General features: G+C 39.1%; 1 protein-coding gene across 2 annotated transcripts; it reads left to right on the top strand.

Annotated features, from left to right (window-relative positions):
* Positions 1-452: 452 nt before the first annotated feature.
* On the top strand, positions 453-17,852 carry RB195_003970 (uncharacterized protein; the record flags this gene model as incomplete). 2 transcript variants are annotated; one of them, XM_064201866.1, is made up of 19 exons in its annotated part: positions 453-717; positions 3,748-3,900; positions 3,965-4,074; positions 5,071-5,203; positions 5,262-5,315; positions 9,907-10,028; positions 10,098-10,226; positions 11,373-11,505; positions 12,395-12,470; positions 12,541-12,643; positions 12,741-12,825; positions 14,727-14,833; positions 14,900-14,977; positions 15,403-15,533; positions 15,590-16,076; positions 16,732-16,830; positions 17,321-17,443; positions 17,490-17,635; positions 17,783-17,852. In XM_064201866.1, 19 exons carry the CDS (start codon positions 453-455, stop codon positions 17,850-17,852), a joined length of 2,604 nt encoding a protein of 867 aa, XP_064057746.1. The 2 variants fall into 2 exon arrangements, with proteins under 2 accessions (XP_064057746.1, XP_064057747.1); XM_064201865.1 differs by lacking the exons at positions 17,490-17,635; positions 17,783-17,852 and having other exon boundaries at positions 17,321-17,479.
* Between the last annotated feature and the right edge of the window lie 1,928 nt (positions 17,853-19,780).

The raw sequence follows: 19,780 nt of genomic DNA, 5'->3' as shown, positions 1-19,780 counted from the left end.
CCTTCTCTTATTTTGTAGATAACCATAAGTATTTTGTGCAACTTCGCGACAATTTTCAATGTCGTCTATATACTTTTTCATTCATACTCGACGTAGCGCTTTTTATATTCATCTCTCCTCTTCACATTCCAAGGTCAGCTTCCTTTCAACACATGTGTTTTCTCTTCTTGGGGCGATTGCTAAGAGTGGAACGCTTACAATTAGTTGTACTTCTCGGCTCTCTTTCCTTTTACGCTTCCATAACAGTCTCATTTGCACTTCTGCTGCCACATCATGACATTCTTTTTTTTTGCTATCGCTCTATTCATTCTGTATTCCCCACAATATTTCTTTGAGTATTCATTAATAATGCAGTTTTATTTAATCGATTATCGATGGTGTCATATGAATGAGGCGTTGATCCAGCATTAATACATTCTTATTGAAGATAATTTCCAAGAAATGCTGGTCAGATGATCGCCATAGTACTACAACTTTTGTTGGGCTTCATCGCTGCAAGTGATGACGCTAATGAGACATTGTCGTCAAGTACAATTACTACGACTCTTACTACTTCAATACTCGTTACTACTACTGTTTCACCTGGGAAGTACAGCGATTCCAACGTTACCGACTTGTACAGCTCGACTGCTCCTCGAACACCAAGTAATGGATCCAACTTCCAATCGGACTGCTCCGATCCGCACAACAAAGAGATCGCATGCTCGGTTCATGTCGGTAAGTCACATCTCTCTCCGTATACCAGTCTTTTTCTTCTTTTTTCTCCGATTTTTTTGTGATGTTAGCTGTTATCGAGCATGAGCAACCGCTCAGTTCGTTTGTTTTTGCTTCGAAGCAGCTCTCGTTTTTCATTTCTGCCAATAGATTTTCGGCTCCAGCATCTTTTCTGACGTCCGAATTGCGTCGAACATGCCGGTTTTAAGGTGCTAATAAAAACTTGCTGCATTCACTTCGCCCACCTTTTTGTGCATTTAGAAATCTTCGTTCCTCTGAAACAAAAACAAAACAAACAGTACGGGCTTCGTTAGTAAACAAAACACAACGAACATAGAACAAACACGTAAACCCATCAAATCTTTAAAATTGATACTCGAAGCCATTACTTAGCAGGTTCACTCACTCTAAGAACTACCACCATAGTGACACCATCTGACTTCTACATGTACGTAAAAGAGTTACCTATTTACGCCGCCTACTACTATTTCAGAAAAGACTCGTCGAAAGGAATTTTTCTGGAAAAATCTTTAATAATCAAGATTTTTCTTAACACTCTTCCAACGCTTCCCCTGCTCCATAGTTTTAATTCATTCGAATTCAAATTTGACACTTAAAAAGGTGTGAGGCAAAAACTGACTTTAAAAAATTCTGAAAAAAATGAAAAAAAACCTCCACCTCCACATTTGCTGTAGAATAGGAGACTAGACAAATCACACTCTTCAAATAACCGCTCTCCGTATCACTGAAGTCGCTGATAGCAAAAGACCCATAAGCAAATTAATAATTTGATTAATTATAAATAAATTGACAATTTCGAGTAGATTTAGATCAGTGCGAGACCTCAAATGTCTACAAGCTCTATCTCTGTCCGAAATCACCTCAAAACAGATCTTAACATAGAGCGGAGGATCATTTCCCCAACAACATAAGAAAATTTCCTCATAGCTTTCGCTCCAGTAAATTGTTTTAAACAATATTTTAAATATGGTTAGATTAACATTTATGACATATGAACGATGTTTTATATCAGGTTTTGTTTTTTGTTTTATATTATATAAAATAAAAACAATTTTTACGGGCGAATTATGATCATTACACATAATATCGAAGATATTTTTTGTAGCTCCGTATTGTTTATTGTTTGACAAATCCCCCATGAGATCAATAACGCAGAGAATAGAAGTAACGCTTTTAAAAAATCGTTGTTTTTGTTAATGCCCTGTCAATTGTCAGTTGCTAGACATTATCAATTAACGTGTGACCTGTGCACTTTTGTTTTCTTGCTGTGCTGAGTTGTTTTCAATCATGATGAACAGTTTTTCCTGCTAGTGGATCACTGATCGCCCACAACAACTGGGTGGTTCACTAAAGGTGGTTTAAATCACCTATAATACTGCTATTTTTTTTCTTCTAACAAAGAGAGGAAAACAGTTGCTGAAAGAGACTTACTCCCATCTTAGAATATACAGATATCTATTGAATAATAATAATAATAATAATAATAATAATAATAATAATAATAATAATAATAATAACAATAACAATAATAATAATAATAATAACAATAATAATAATAATAATAATAATAATAATAATAATAATAATATAACGATTATAAAATTCGTTTTTTTATGACTGGACATATGTCATGTTGAAGTAATGAAAAACCAGTGAGTGAAGCATGCTTTCAAACACTGTTTATACCACCACGGTATCGATTTCCAGAAAATGATGGAGAAAAATCCAAAAGAAAATCAGGGAAAAACTTCATATTTTCGAAAATTTCAACAAAACGAGATTTCTTGTAGAAACTTATCTTTTTCCCAGCAAAATTAGCACTCTGTTTCCTGGTTTTTTTTTCGGGTCGACGCGCTTTACACTTAGTGGAGAGCGAGAAACTTTTAAAAATGTTGCGAGACTTCAAAACTGGCGATAAAAGCAAGAAAAAAAGGCGGCTAATTTACTCACATCTAAAGGCACCACTTTGTTGCAAAACTCAGTCTTTCTATGATCATACAGTGAAAGATTTGAAAAATGCAATGAAGTACTATAGTTTGAGCTTCGGTCACTTACTCAATCTTGGTTTTCTCAGCATACGATTGAGGATTACGACGATTACGACTGAGGCGTTTCCCTATTCAGAAACTGATACTCTTCACTGCATATGGGATCCCTAAATTTCCAGATATTACTTCTTTTGAACCAAAGCTGTTTTTTTTTTATTTACACACTTAATGTATTTTTTCCACATTGAGTTCCTAAAGAATTGACGAGAACAGATTATATCGATCGATCGATCTACTAGAGGCCTTCATTTCAATTTCAAAAAAATAACAAATTTAAAAAAAAGACATGGGAATCCAAAGCGATTTAATATATTGCAGGAAAGGTAATTTGGCGAGATAGCAAGTAAGCCAGCAGTGAATGCAGCAGACAGCAGTGAATGTGTTCAACCTTCTAAACGCGACGCATCTGCAGCAATTTACACTATTCCGTTACTTCACATCACTTTCTTTTTCGAAATGAAGAAAATATTATATAATTATAACATTCGCGTCATTTTTGTTTGGCCCAATGGAATTATCTGGGAGGATAAAAACACTGATTCTACACATTGGCTAGCCCCCGCAAGCCATTGTGTAGGCTAGGCACTCCTCCTTTATCCTTTATTCAGCCCAACTGATCCGGATCAAATTTTGTTGACTCTTGCCAGCACTCAATTTTCATATGTTTCTAAATAGTGTGTCTGTAACAGGCAAATCTATGCTTCCGGTTACAGATCAGTTTCAGGCCTAAATAATCCTTTTGATTTTTCAATCATCTGATCATACGTTCGAGCCGTAAAAAACAGAATAGCGAAACGAACTGCATGCAAACGAAAAACATCCGATCAACATTATAAAATCATAAGTAATCCGCTCTTCTCTGAAAATCAACTAACAAAATAGTAAGGAATTTGGATGTGACTGTAATTATCAATCATTACCCATCTGAAGCAAATCCATAGAAACTAATTCTAAATGTTTTCAGTAAGCTGCAATGATCATCTCTTTGATCCAGTACAAAATGGAAGAGAGCCGCCAGAAGCTCATGATTTACGAGTTGAAGCATTTGCCAAGGCAATGGCTAGGCAAGAAGGTCATCAACTACATGTTGATATCTCTTGGCAGATGCCGCCAACCAGTAAGGAACATTTTCTTTGGTGAGAGTGCTTTGTTTACAGTTCATATATCAATAAATATTCCAGATAAGTCAGTATTATTGCGCGCATTCAAACTGCAAATCAATAGCAGTGACGGTGACAGATGTTTTGTCTTTAACGTCACCGATTTTGGATGGACACAGGATTTTGCATCGGTTAGTAATTTCCTCTTTTCTTATTCCATCTACTATTATTAGTTCTACTTCTTATTGTGCTTTTATTAAAAGTGAAATATGAGCGGTATAGGAGGAATGTACGCACTTTTGGGGTTTTTTTTGCTAAAAGGTGGCCGCATATGTGGATATTTGGGAATTGGGACCTCTTCAGCCCTTATTAATAGTTTTAATAGGTTACTAACCACAAAACGATGTGGCATCGTTTGAAAATCTTCCCCATAATATATCAACAACAGAACGCTGTATATTGCTATAAAAAGGAGGGTTTCTGGAACAAAGTTATATTCACTTCAAAAAAAAAAACCCCTCAAATTTTCTGAAGAGTTGCGCAATAGCACGTTCTTGACATTTATAGTATGTGTTGCACGTTTCTTACATTGTTTCCTCACGTCATCTGTGAATTAAGACATAGATGCGATAGTCGGAACCGGAGCTATGACCCTCTTCACTTTTGGACGATTGGCTATGAAATTCTTTTCACTTTGGACATTTGGCGAAGGGATCCTCATCACTTAAAGGCATCACCCCACGAATCTGAGGTGGTACGGATTTCAGGTGGAGTATTCGTATACGGGATGGGAGACTATGGAGAGGGGGGTGATTCCGTCCATTTCTTCCTAATTGCTGTAAAAAAACGGCCCGGAAGATTCGGCGCCGCACAAGGCTGGCGCGCTCCAGTCAAACTCCCTGTAGAAAATTGTGCGCCAGAACGCCCGAAGCCGTATCTTCTGGGCCGTTTTTTACGGCAATTAGGAAGAAATGGACGGAATCACTCCCTCTCCCTAATCTACAATCCCGTATACGAATACTCCACCTGAAATCCGTACCACCTCAGATTCGTGGAGTGATGCCTTTAAGCTGCACCCCATCAGATAGACCCTCTTCACCTGAGGAGGGTCCGGCTCCTTTCTATCGCACCCATGGTCTTAGCGCTTCTCTTCGGCTTCGGCTCGTTAATTCTTTGTCCCTCTTCAGCCACGCTTCCATTTCACGTCCGAAAGCTTGTTCGAATTTTCTGAAGCTTACCGTATCGTCCTCTACAGTTTGCCACAGTCTATCTCTAGAACTCCAATGGTCATTAAAGAGTCTCGAATGCCTGAGGATCCTGGTAAGTTAAGGGGAAACTCTGCTAAGAATCAATGTTTGCAAAATAACGAATTTTGCAGAATTGACATACAACGACGATCGCAGCAACATTTCGCAGTATTGCAAGACACACAGTAAGTTCATTAATCATTCTGCATTCATTAATTTTCATTATACGAAATTTCTTTCAGAAGAAATTGTCTCTATTTTTGCTAATAACAAATTAAAATAATAAATAAATAAGTTCCATTTTTGCAGCTTAATTCAAAAAACGATGGAAAATGATCATTTTGATTGAAAAAACTGAAATTTCGAGCAGAAAGCTGTACTTTCCTCTTTCTGTTTTTTCTTCATTTCCTCAACTTTTTGGAACTACCACATTCAAAACACGACTTCAGATAATTCGAAAAAAAAAACATACCTATGAAATCTATCATATTTTCTGATCGTGTAGTTAGAATCGGGCCGGAATCGGAGTTCCATACTTTCTACATTCACGTTTTCTTTACTTCCTACAAAGGGATGCTTAGCTGGGTGAAGGTGAAGGAAATTCAGGATACTGGGGTCTTACAAAACGCACTCTACTTGTTACTTTTTAAAGAGGGTCCCATCTGAACGTTTTTTTTTTCTTTATAAACTAAAGACATCCTTGTTTTTGAGTGTCCGCTGAGTGTATTTTTGGCCGCTGATGATCATCCATAATATGATAATGCAATATATAATCGTCTACGGTAAGGGAGCAGTAAATCCGAGTAGTAGGAACTCTTATAAGATCTGATATATCTTCTACAATCTTATACATCCTTTAATCTTATTATACAGGGGTATTGCACATACAAATACAGTATGTTTGCTACATAGATCATGTTTGCTGGGGGATGTCAGATAAATTACGGTAGAACAGTTGGCGGTGCTAGCTACTTTCTCTTCATCCCTGACCGAAAAACTTCCACAGCTTTAGCTTCAGTGTCACTAGCGCATGATTGCTATGTATGGCCACATGCTGATTAAATCCTGCAGTGAAAACGCTTCGAGTTTCAATGCGACCATTCCACTTAATATTGAATTTTACCAGCGTTCAGCGTTCGTCTGCTTTTTTCCCGTTTCGAAGAATTTGAAATCTAAAAAATTACACAGTTTATGAAGAAACCCATACATCCCGAGCACTTTGCAACAACGAGCACCTATAATTACTTTATGTGGCTAAATAAATAAGTCCTAGATTCCATGACAACCGTAGACCTTTTGTTGAAAGCAAAATTCCGTGTGCAAAGTAATGCCGAGCACGTATTCGCACACACATACACACACATTAACTGCGTGACTGCAGCCGTTTGCTTTGCAAATTCAAAACGGGTGAAAAAACTCCCGTGCATCATGCATATTAGGTTTCAAAGGGACTCTATGGGTTTTGTGAGGTGTTTTGTTATCGCCGACAACTGTTCTGTTGTGATTGGTGGATGTTGGTGTTCTTTTCACCTCCTGTGCTGTTTATCTACACGTTCGACAACGTGCAACGTCGTCATCGAGCTGCAAAAACCACGTGCACACTACGATCGATTCATCTCAATGAGCCCGCAGGCGGCGGAGGTCCGCTGCAGTGTCGGGATGAAAGTGAGGGATGTGGGGAAAAATTGCTTGCGGAATAAGAAGAAGAAGAAGAAGGAGAAGAAGGATAATTGAATGCAGTTGGGAACTTGTTCATATCGATTGAGGGATGTTTCACTCACTGTTTCGCAGCACAGGCAATCCTTCTCCACAACACTATAACTTCCTAATTAGCAACTTTAAAAACCAAAAAAATGAGGAAATTCTGTAATGACCAAACAATTAGGAAAGGTCCAGTCCGTTCCTACACAGTGACAAAGGTAGAACTAATATTAGAGCACATAAAAACGCAACTGTATGGTACTTATTCCACAACTTTGAACGCCGCAAAAGCGCATTAGAACAAAGCAGAACGTCTAAGATAATACGGATTATTGCGATGGATGAGTGCCACAAAAAAAGCCTGATTGTGAGGCCTGGGAAGATGGAATCTGTGATTCATCAAAAACACAAGGAACAGTACTTTTGAGACGTTTTCTGCAAAGATGAGCAACTTTTCGAGCGCATAGACCACAATTTCTCAGATACTGCTTTTATCTCAGTTCTAGGAAGAATATTCCATACATACCTTCCTAGAAGTCATGTACGAGAGAGGTGAAAGAGAGTGTAAGGCGTAGGAAATGCAAGATTCTGTTTTTCGACCTTTCAGTACCGTTGCACGAGATTCAGGAGTCAACGGAATCGCAGCCTGCCGCGCTACTCCTCTTCCCTTTATCGCCTGCGTCTCCAGAACAAATAGCGATTTCCTTACAGTATCCAAGCAATTCACATAGTATCTCCTCACAATTGCCGTTACATGGCTGGGGAACTAATCTCACCTAATCCTGCTCTTCAGTATTAATAGCAATACATGTTGGCCAATGTGGTACACTGCTTGTTTACGCCCACCCGCGCAAAATCTACAACAACATTCCGCTCGCTGAAAGTGTTTATGCATAACACTTTTCTTCCAATCTTCGACAGTTCCCAAGTCACTGTTTGCATTTGATTACAGTTCTTTAATAATTATGTACATAGCGTACAGCAGAAGTCAAAAGGAAAAAAAGAGGGACGAAGTAGAAATGAGGGAATAGGAGGATCATATGAGAAACCCAAAACGCAGCCCTAGTCCAGTGAATAATAGACATACAAAGATAAATATGCACAAACATCTGGGATACAAAAATAAATAAATAATAATAAATAGTATCGTAGCATTAGTATCAATAGAGTAAGGATACTGGTAGTAAATACATTCCGATACAGTACATTACGGTATGTCGGATCGGGGTCATATTTTAATCCAATGGATTCCCGGCAAGACCACGCCATTCACAGCCGGGCCCTCGACATTACATTTAATTCATCTCTGATGGAAAATATTGTTAGTGGCGTTCGATTTTTTCTTTTTGCAGGGAATGCAAATTGCAATTGCGCTGCAAATTTGCTACGACGTTGACAGTGGCTTTCATTTGCGCTTTTTTTTCACCGTAATTCTAGAGATCTATATTTGAAGAAACGTAGACGCAATTAGCAGTTCTCACTTTTGAAATTCTAAACATACAGTACCCTCATTAATCCCAAATACACCCACGCTTATATGGATTGTAATTTGAGCAAGGCTTGGACAAAAAAAATCGCTATTATTCATGTAACAGTGGATAAAAGGCTATAATATCTTATTGTCGGTGTGGCACATAGTGTCCAGATTATATTTGCGACTAATCCCATTTCATGCATTTATAACAAAATTAAAAGTTTTTTTTTTTCTGAAAGTGATCCTTTTATTGATCTTTGAAGTGTTTGGTGTTAAAAGGCGAAACAAAATCTGTTTATTTCGCCTCTTGGATCACCAACGACTTCTTTTTCCCTTAGTGTTGAATAAGAATACCACGATTAAAGCTAGGATTCATATCTGTTTAACCAGACATAGCAAAGTATGGAAGTAAACTTCAGGATCCTTCATCTTATTTATTCGAATAACTCATCGGATTAACAGCTATGTACAATAACCGTAATAGTTTACATGGTAAGAATTTCACAAATCTCTGTCTGGACATTGTTTATTCCCCACTCCTGAAAGGGCAAGCAGAATTCGTTGACCACCAGCGAGACCTACATACTTCTGCGAGGAAAAAGCAGAAATGAATCCAAAAGATACTCAGTCTTTCCTCCGCGTCCACCTTTTATCGGCTTGAATAGCGCAATTCCCGGTCGGAGTTCAATCTGTTTGACTGCTCTTTGATGAAATACCGTAGGCACTTTAATGTCTTCCCATTGATGTAGTCGAACAATGAGGTTGCAAGATCAAAGTTCGAGGCCAACGAAGGGTTGCAAAAAGGTTTTGCAGCCATCAACCGCATTCTAATTGCGTGACTCGCCCTTACCTTGCAGGGCAAATTTCCGGCAGAAAAAAAAACGGTGGAATGTAAAAGAATATCGAAAGGATTCAACTATTTGACTATTTTCGTAGAAATTTATGTGAACTAAGAATAAAATTCGTGGCTTTAACGAAGCTTTGGAAGCAGCAATCACGCCAAACTTTATCCGCAACTTCCACCTTCCCTGGTTTCAGATGGCTTAAATTTTTTACTTAACGAAATACATCGCAGAAATTCGAAACTGACGCGGAGGCTTCTTGAATTTCCAACAGAATCATTGCTAGGGGAGGAAATTCCGAGAAAATTTACATCTTAGCTCGCCAAAACAGTGACTTTTTAATCGAAACATGATCCCCGTTCTTTTCAAAGCGGAATACAAAAAAGAAAAGTTTATAAGTCAACGTATAAACTATGTGTGTCGTTAGAAACGCTTCTCCTAGAGAGAATCTTCAAGATGTTTCCTGAATTTCTAATACATCATAGAAAGGGCAATGAAGGGGAGGAAAACAATATTTCAGAACATAAATATAGATTATATATTTACATATTTACATACACTTAGTATAATATCTCGCTAACCTTCTTGGGATTCTTCGAAAAAAGTTAGATGCGACTCAAAAGTTCCCTAGAGGACCACAAACATAGCAGTAAACACTGCAGAATTTACTGTATACCGTAATGGAAAATGTGTTACTGTGAAAATATCTCATAATCACATGTATGCAATTGAAAACAGTGTAAATAGTCATCGTTTCAGCAAATACTGAAGCCTCGAAATGGACAGCAGCGTTCCGACGGATTTTTCTACAATCGATCACCCGCACTATACAAGTTGAATTCGTCGGCGCACCACCACATTTCTGCTTCGAAGAATATGAGGCATGTTATATTTCCAGTGGGAAAAAAAACCAACTACAGTTTCATTGATTTATGATTTGTCTTCTACAGGTGCGACTACTTGATGAAACCGGTATTGAACTTCTACATCACACCACAATCAAGGCCAAAGATATGAAGAAAGAAATTATTGACGGAAAAGTGGTGTACTTTGGAGAGCATAATTTTACGGGATTGGAGGTAAGTCGATTCGGAATGGAAAGTGAAACAATGCGAAGTCTTAATCCTCCAGATAATTTGAGTTGGAATGCCGTTAAAATTGGGAGTGTTGGTATCTCTCCACGAACAGATAGAGCTAGGGGTGTAGTTAGCCCCTCTCGCAGACTTGGCACGCAATTAGGTGCTTCATGGTGTGGTTCGGTGCGGGAAGCCCGTGTCCCACGCTGTCTTCCTGGCGTGGTTAGAGTAGATTCAGCGTGATTCCTAATCCTATCTATTCATGGAGAGGTCGCAATACCCTCAATTCCATGCTGTGGTGTCATTGAATAGAGGCAAACGGTAACTTCTAATGCTACGACTACATTCAGGTAGTGTGCAATCCTTCAGAGAGTACCCAGGTTTTTTGTGGTTTTATGTGCTTTTTGACGTTAACTACAACTTGTGAACATCACAGTACAACCTAGTATGTAACTTTTTGTCAGCGCGACTTCCTTGCATTATCTAGGATAGAAAAAGACGCATTCAACTTCATTACAACACTCTTTGGATATTTTTCATGTGACTGTTATAAGCACGCCCTCGTACAATATATACTTCAATATAGAACTTATTCAACCTCGATATCTGTATTTACAATCTCAACCTAGACTCGCACCTCTTCGTTTAAGCGAATACTAACTAAGGTATTGAAGGAAATGGTCGCAAAAAAAAAAAGTTCCGAAGCCTCCACTAAACAAATCCGAGCCGAAAGGAGAAATTTGTCATAATGCTGAGAACGAAAATTGGAGGAGGATCGGAAATTACAAAAGAGATTTGAGAAAATTGCAGCTGAATAGTGCTAGCGAAAAGAAAAAAAAACAAGGTCTGGAGAAATCTAATATGGCCTTTCTATAATGACCTGCTTCCTTTCCAAGTTCTTCACTCATTCGTGATCATGTTGAAGCAAAAGAGGAAACCTCTAGAACACGCATAGGTGCGTTTCTGGGGTCTCAGCTGCTTAGTGAGTCAGTGACGTGCGCCAACCCAGTTTTGGATACAAAACATAAGATTCGTAGTCATTTCTGGAAAATTCTACAAGACGTAAACATGCATAGGACAGCTTCATAGATCCAAACATGTGAATTTTGACATCTAATTCCTAAACTGAGAAACCTAAGAACATTTCAGTACGGCGTCGATTATATCCCATCTGTGATTCCTGTGGAAATGTCATCGGACGGCCGATGCTTGTGCCCTACTAGCGAACAACATGGCGCCTGCAGTTGCATAGCGGCTGATTGGAAACGAGTCCGACTTCAACGTAAGTCACTATCTACACTGTCAGCATAAACTGGCAACACTTTTCTGTATAAAAGTACATGTTCTCCTCCAATGCACTATTAGAGCAAACACGTGTCTTTGAATTTCACATTGACACTCCGACAACGAGATAACGCAGCAGTCTCCGAAGCTAGTGTTCAGATAGCGGCGGCGTCCGAGCGGGTCGGTTCAGTGGGGATCCACAAAATTTAGGAATAGCAATGTAAAAACTAATATAGGGCATACATAATGATGAGGTTGTTCATAAAACAACGAAACGTTTCTATGAGTTGTTTTTATAAGTTGCGTACTAATTTGTAGAATGTTCAGAACTGTACAAAAGTGCATAGCAGATCACGCCCTACAAAAATAAACAATTAAAACTTTAAATGTGAGCGCAAGGAATGTTTGAAAAATGTCTACCAGGTGAAGGCACCCGGAGTAAAAACCTCAAATAAAGGCTACAATCCTTTAAACCGGGAGCATTCTTGAGTAGAGCATCAAGATAAACTCACCGATCAAGATTTCGACAATCGCAGTACGAGTTAAGTTCATGATATTTCGATAGTCTCAGGATAGATCAATGTTTCTTTTTGGTTGGAACTTTTGCCAGCTAATTACTTGAACTGCGGATCGAACTAAAGGTTTTGCGGAGACTTTTTGCCTACCACATAATTGATGCAGGCAAATCTAAATCTAGACGACTTTTACAACTCGAATTCGAGTGAAACGGGAAATAGAAATCTTTTCCGCTAATTGCGAACGTGAGCAATTCTGGTGACTGTAATGGGTAGTAGTTTCAACTTATACAACATGAGGAGCACAAAGCAGCTTGCTTTATTCTTCAACTAGAAAGAAGTGCACTATAATCTAACCAAGTCAGGTTTTAGGTATCGAAAAGCCCGCGCCGGTTATCAACGCCACTATTCCCACCATAGCACGAACAACAGATGAGAACAAATATTGGTATGCTTCTTAGAATTAATTTCTGCCCTTTATTTTTCTTCTCTGCACCACTAACCCTACTCAATTATAGGCCAATTTATGCTTCACTCATCGCATTATGTCTTCTTTTCTCGCTATGTTTCATCATCACTGTGTTGGTGATGTTCTACAGAAAGTACAGTAAACGCGGGAAGGTGGGTTCCATTTCGTTCATCCATTTGGTTACTAATGATTATTTGTATCCTTTATCTAAAAATAGAATACTATCTGACTATGAGATTTCATTTTCAGTCTGTAAGAATTCGTTTCATATCGGATCATATGAACAGCAATGGAATGGTGGCAGCTGAACCTCGTGCCCCACTAATTTATAGCTGTGAGTGTTCTCGTAGCATACCTCTATAATGCCATTGAAAACTGCTGTACAGCTGAATAATCAAAAAAAAGTATGCTGGAAATTTGTGCGGAATAACAAAGGTAATGGAAGTTGTTCTCGGACTAGGGCATTGGCTTACCATATTCGCGGTGCTTTCGCTTTAAAGGACAAAAAAGAACAAGTGAAAAAACAAGAGAAGTGAGAAGAGACGTGTAGCAGTGGATTTGCAAAAAAGTGACAAGTTACAGTGTTTACGATACTGAGTCATTTCTTGACACAAGGGAAAGTGGAAGGATTTCTATAACAGACTTAGCGACCTCAGCATCTCAATAAGGTCTTCTCGTTGATATTTCACATACTTGCGCAGCATCTGTGCGCACAACGGTTTACCTTTGTAGTGCATTGCTTAAGTGAGACCATAGGTGCGATAATGAGAAGCCGGAGCCTCCTCAGGTGAAAGGGGTTTAGCTCATTGGGTGCAGCTCAAGTGAAGGGGGTCCTTTCGCCAACCGCCCAAAAGTGAAGGGGGTAATTTCGCCAACAGTTCAAAAATGAAGGAGGTCCCTTCCCCAATCGTTCAAAAGTGAAGGGGGTCGGAGCACCAGCTCCGACTATCGCATCTATGTGTGAGACATGGCCGGTGCCAAAGACGAAACCGTATAAATTGAGATGAATAGTAGAGTAGAATAGAATACCAGAAGTAAAGGACTAGAGAACAGTTTAGAATTCTGTTTTGCGTCTGCGCTTGCACGAAATAGGGAGAAGGGGCTACAGCGAATAGATAGAAATAATAACTCACTCCCGAGACACATCAGTATAGGTGCGATAGAGAGGAGTCAGACAGCCCTCAGGCGAAGGGGTCCAGCTCATGAGGTGCAGCTCAAATGATGAAGATCCCTTCGCCAACCGTCCAAAAGTGAAGGGGTCCCTTCGAAAACCGTCCCAAAAGTAGAGGGGTCGGAGCATCGACTCCGATTATGGCATCTATGCGCACAAGTAAGGAGAAGTTATAGGATAAGGAATCAATGTAGAGCCAGATATTTAGAGCAAACTAGGGCGCCAATAAAAAAAATCGATACATGTCCATTTAGTAGATGAAACAGGTAGACAGGTCAAAGAGATCACAGACAGACTAGATACTAACATATTAGAAAATTTCTTAAAATTCTGTTTTTCATATAATTCAAGATATTTAGGAATGATATATTTATTACTAATTACCACTTGAAAATAGTGTGGATAATAATACTACTCTTAATTACTAATTTAATGAGACCAAAAGCTTTACCATAATGTTTAGTATATCTACAAAATCAGAATAAAAACTACAGCTTCTGGATATTCGAATAGTTTCAATATATATAATAGCAGTCTTAAGAGTACTAGAGATGGAGGAATTACCGTAACAAAATCTGGAAACTGAAAAAAAAAAATAAAAAGTCTGCCCTGTTGTATTGTTTAATGTACAAATGATTGCTATAAATATAAACATGTAATTCTAAAAAATAACATTCGTAATTTGTACTATTAGTTTTCTCCAATGTCAAGGCCTTCAGGTAAGTATCATCTGGAATGCTGGTAAGCATTTCCTCTTTAGTATTATGAATAATTGATGGATCATCCATATATCTAAATAGATGAAAAATGAACATAGATTTTTGAACATTAGAAGCACAAATGTACTCATAATATGAGAGGATAAGATCTGCAGGTAATGGACTGATATTACTACCTTGTGGAACACCTATGATTTGTTTAAATAATCTGTAACCTACTTGACAGAAGCTATTATGTCTTTCATCCAATGTTACAAAAAAACGCAAAATGAATTTCACTAATAAAGGAAAATATGGATAAGAATTACCTCATTCATTCTTTGCTCACGACTCCATTCTCTTCAGCACCGACATCAGTACTGCTCATCTACACTCATGATTGTCCTGAACACGAAGCTGCAGTGATGGCGCTTGGCGAATTACTTCGTGACACCTTCAAAATGGACGTTCATGTATGTAACGACTTTTGATCAATACAACAATAAGACTGATCAAATTAATTAATTGAGCACTTTTAGTTTGATATATGGGACGAGACTGAAATCGAGAAGAACCTCTATGACTACATTAACTCAAGCATAGTGAAGGCCGATAAGGTAGGATAAAATTCTCCCTAACTATAAGTCGAGAGAGCTTATTTTCTCAGAAGAAAAAAAAAACTCAAAAGTGAAAGTAGAGTTAATAAGAACTGTAAAAAAATAGGCTTAGTATAGCACGGAAGTACAGGAACGAACTTAAAGAACCTTCCAGCAATCAGTATTTCTACTTCGAAGAATATATGAAACATGCCAGTTAATTTGTTAGTGTAGTGTTAATTAGTCCCTGACTTTGCTGCAGAATAGCACGCACAAAATAAATAACAATATTATTGAACAAAAAAGCGAGAATGGAAGAAAGAGAAGTAGTGCTTACGGTAGAACTAAAATGCGCGATGTTCCTCAAATTTAATTGTGTTATCTGTAAATGCAGAAAAATATCTTATTTGCAGGTGCTCTCCACCACAATAAAGTTCCTGTTACAGATTGTTGTCATTAATTCGGTGGGCGCTTACCACCGAGTCCGAGCTCGATATCTTAGAGAAGAGACGATCGAACGTTTCCATAAAAGTCCCCTCGACGGACTTTTCCTAAGCCAAATTGACCTAGTCCTACAGTATGTATATTCGCTTCTATGTTAATACGAACACAGAGTAATCTGAACGATTCCAGGCACGCCCGTGTTGTTTCCGCTCGCTTCAGTTATACGCCGTCCAATTACACATTATTCGCCCTAACTCCTTTGCTTCAATACACAATCCCGGAAAATCTGGGACTTTTCGTCGCCTCACTGAATGACACACAACTACGTAATGATCCTCGTCTTGCCGGTTTCAATCCTCAGCAGGTTCGTCTACAAGCTGCAATCGCCAGTATGATGCAACGCATGGAAAACGATCCGAAATGGTTCGAAAATTCGCATTGTCGCATCAAACAGCCAGCAACTGTCGCGAAGCCAATTCCTCGATCGCTTGACACTGGGATTGGCGGGTCGATCACGTCTACATCAACTACAACAGTGCCCATCGCACAGTCGCTGACGCTTCACTGTGGCCAACCAGGCGACGTCGCGCCAATGTCGTCGCCAACCGGTGTTGTAGTCGCTAATTCTCCCCTAGAAGAAGACGCTAGACCTCTACTCGAAGAGGAACAGGATGAAGTGAGTTAACATTTTTGTCGTATTTCTTTCAGTTATTTACTATTGATCATGTCTTTCTGCGAACAATTTCTATGTTTGTCATTCTGTCATCAGTCATAATACAGTTGGGTCAAAACGACATGAAGCACGGACCGTTGCGCAAGCTTCCGCGCTCGGGAGCGGTGCGGTGGAGATAGCGGTTGGAATCGAGGTGGGACCATGGCGAACTGCAGAGGTGTGTGGCGGTAGCGTGGATCCTTACACGATCTCAACCGCTACGCTCCACCGCTCCGCTTTGAGCGCAGCCGCTTGCGCAAATGTCCGTGTTTCATGTCGTTTTGACCCGACCATATCTACTAATTTTTCTGAGACAGTTTTGACATCTTTAGAATGTATTTCGAGTCCACTTGCTTTACTGAAATCGAGTGGATTTTGCATCTTGGGGTTTTTAAGGTTTATTGTGTCAGCAGTCAATGATTACCTTTGATTGAATTATTTCCAAAAACAGAAAACTGCAAAAAGCTCGCGGGTGGAGTACTGTGCGCCAGCAGTCGGGTCACATCTATGTGTAGTTCTAAAAATTACTCTCGTTAAAGTAAGTCGCCTGAAAATTCGTGACATTCTTGCTAAGCTGTAGGTTGTGTCGTAACTACTCGTGAATATGATGGATTTGCAGATGGAACCCTTGGAGGAAGAACATACTAACGACAACTCCTCTGCCGACTCTGCATTCCATAGTGCGGTTGTTGTCGACAAAATACCACCGGAGTGCGAGGTACGTACATGCACCGATATCTATCTTCCCTCGGATGACGAGGATCTACGACCTCGATCTTGATTGAGGCGGTGCAAAAGTAATGCAGAATTAATGTGTATGCATGTCGGACACATGCAACAGAGGCGTCACGATCATCCCGGCAATGATGACTACCGGCCAGTATATATGTTTAAAAAAAAGAAAAAAAAGATGACATCTAACTTTTGTGGGCGATAGCGCCAAGATTGAACGTATTCTTCAGTTTCGTAGTATGACCAGAAATGTGGTACTGAGTTCAACAGAATCATTTTCAGCGAATGAAACTGGTTATAGCTGGGGTTCTGAAAATGAGTAAGACCTCCTCACGTAGCTACGTTGCTGATTCGGGTTATTGACTTCACTGACACATACCTTTTGTGGAAATGACAATATATTTTGTTTAGGAATGCCCGTGATGATGTATTATTTGCAAATTTCACACCCTTATTGTCATTCGAGTTCTATTAAGGTTCTCGACAAGCCGCGATTACCGGCTATGCATGAACCGCTGCACCTCGTCGGTGATGAGGCCAGCATCGAGCCAGCGCCGCTGAAGCGCCGACCGAAAGTGGACCACAACGATTCGGGCATGGTCAGCGATCTTAACAGCGGCCAACTGTCCGTTTAAACGCGTCAAGACTTCACATCTGCAACTGTTGTGTTTCCCATCACCAGATAGCATTACAAAATACCATGGTGTAACTGCTGCATCCAGTGCTTTCATACATTTTCTACCCTCTATCAATATCGTACTTCTCAACGAAAACGATCATATGCTTCGCCGGTTAGTGGGTAGAACTTCTTCTGGATGTATCATTATTTGCACAGGCTGTACACATATATAATTGTAATTTCCGAAGTCTGCGCTTTTATCGCGTTGTGTTTTGTTTCTAAAGTTCAACGCAATGGTCATATTATTCACGTGTTCAAGTTGGGATCTCTTCCTCATGCTCAACACACCTGTGCACGGTGCTGCGCACGCAGAACGAAGTCCATCTTAAGTTCGTGAGCTGACCGGAATCGAGTAGTGTACGATGCATCTGCTGATATTATAAGATTCGCATAAGTACCGTCACTGATAACTGTTTGATCTCAGCACCTGGTGTTTGTTTGTTATTTTGTGTGTATTTCTCTGCTTCGGTTTTTCTTTTTCTTTATAAGAAATGTCGTTTGCCATAATCAGGAAAAGTAAGACCGAATTGTAAAATGCGAACGACATTTAGTAGGGTCAACTCGACATCAAGCACAGTTGCGCAAGCGGCTGCGCTAGAAGCGGCGCGGTGGAGAATGCGGTCGGAATCGAGGTGGGATCATCCCGAACTGCAGCGATGAAAGGTGCTCCCCCTTGATTCTAACTGCTACCATAATTTGATTTCACCATAATTTGTCCGTCTGCCACTCCGTGCTATAAATGGCTGTAGTTACGGACATCGTGTGTACTATCACATCATCTGTAGCTTCATATTCGCCTGTAGTTAGTTTTTATTTGGTTCTCCTTAGAAAGACATGCATTATAGTTGGACATGCGTATTTGCTTTTGTGTTTATTGTTCTTGCATCAAAAACTATACTGATCCTTCATCTTACCATGATTTACCCACTTTTCTTTGTTCTGCGGGCTTTTCACGGGTTCACATACGGCACCGCAGTTTGCTAGTTATATTCGTAAGCACCAAATGAATTGATAATGATATTTATGTTGTTCTTTTTTTGTATAAACATATAACTGGATGTAGTTTGCGTTGTATTTGTGAAAATTACTGCCTTGTTTCCCCGAAAAAAAAAACAGAAAGGAAAGGAAACCGAAGCACTTATAAGTTTATGTAAGAGAATTCACAAAAATATTTTTAAGGGTAGGGCAAAACAGCGTTTAAGATATACTAGCCCCTTTATCGTTTCCTAAACGTGTTACATTTGAAGAACCAAGATATTTTGAATACAAACTTGATTACGTGATAAGAGATTTCTCCAATTTTTTGCTCATCTCTTAGAGGGGGAAAGGTTTCTTCGGGCTGCTTATTCTCTTTTTTCACCAGAAAAATCACTTTTAGACCGATAAGCATAATCTAGTCGTAAGAAGACGAAGTGGGCAAACGATTTAGATCAATATTTATGTTATTTCAGGTGAACGAACAGAATTCTGCTGAGCCATAGAACTGCGAAAATGGATTCGAAATTCCGATCCATCAAATTTTTCCCCATTGACAAATAAAATGAACTTCTTGCGATCTTCTTATATAGCGTCTAATGCAACCATTACCAATATTGCGTTCCATCCTCTCACAATATTTGAATACTGGGTTCCTTTAGCGATTGAAATATAGGAACACAAACGACTTACAACAGTATTTCTTTCGATCTTCAAGGGAGAAGAAATGCACTAACCGCTGGATCTATGAATATCTTCACAGGATGTTCTCTTGAATATTTAAAGTAAAGCTGCGAAGAAACATCTTAATTTCTTTAATAACCATTTATTTTCATTGATAAATCGACGATTCCTAGTTTTCAGAGATAGGAACATTTATTTCGTTCTTCATGCGTATCGTACAATTCTAATATTATATGCTCGTTATGTTCCCCATATAACCTGAGAGACCAAACGGCGTTGTCACTTAAAATTATGTCTGTACTATCAAAGAAATCCTCGTTACTGAAACCGATAAGGGTCATCAGCCCTTTGTGGTTATTGAAATCAGTGAAAAGAATGGAAGTATGTTCCTCGAACACAAAGACATCAGATATTAACTAGAATTGAACCATTTCTGAACCAACTTCCACAAGTTCCACTCGCAAACAACTTTACATTTAGTTCTCTGTACAATAAGCAACCCTATCACAACACAATAAATCAAAATGACTCAAATCAGATCACTTTCTGAGAAAAACAACATAATAGAAACAGAAAGCAATCGCTGGGTAGTCATCAA

Source organism: Necator americanus, chromosome IV (genome assembly GCF_031761385.1).
Source record: "Necator americanus strain Aroian chromosome IV, whole genome shotgun sequence".
In the NCBI taxonomy this organism is placed as follows: domain Eukaryota; kingdom Metazoa; phylum Nematoda; class Chromadorea; order Rhabditida; family Ancylostomatidae; genus Necator; species Necator americanus.
The sequence above is the reverse complement of the archived record's forward strand: the minus strand, read 5'-3'. Positions and strand labels throughout refer to the sequence as shown.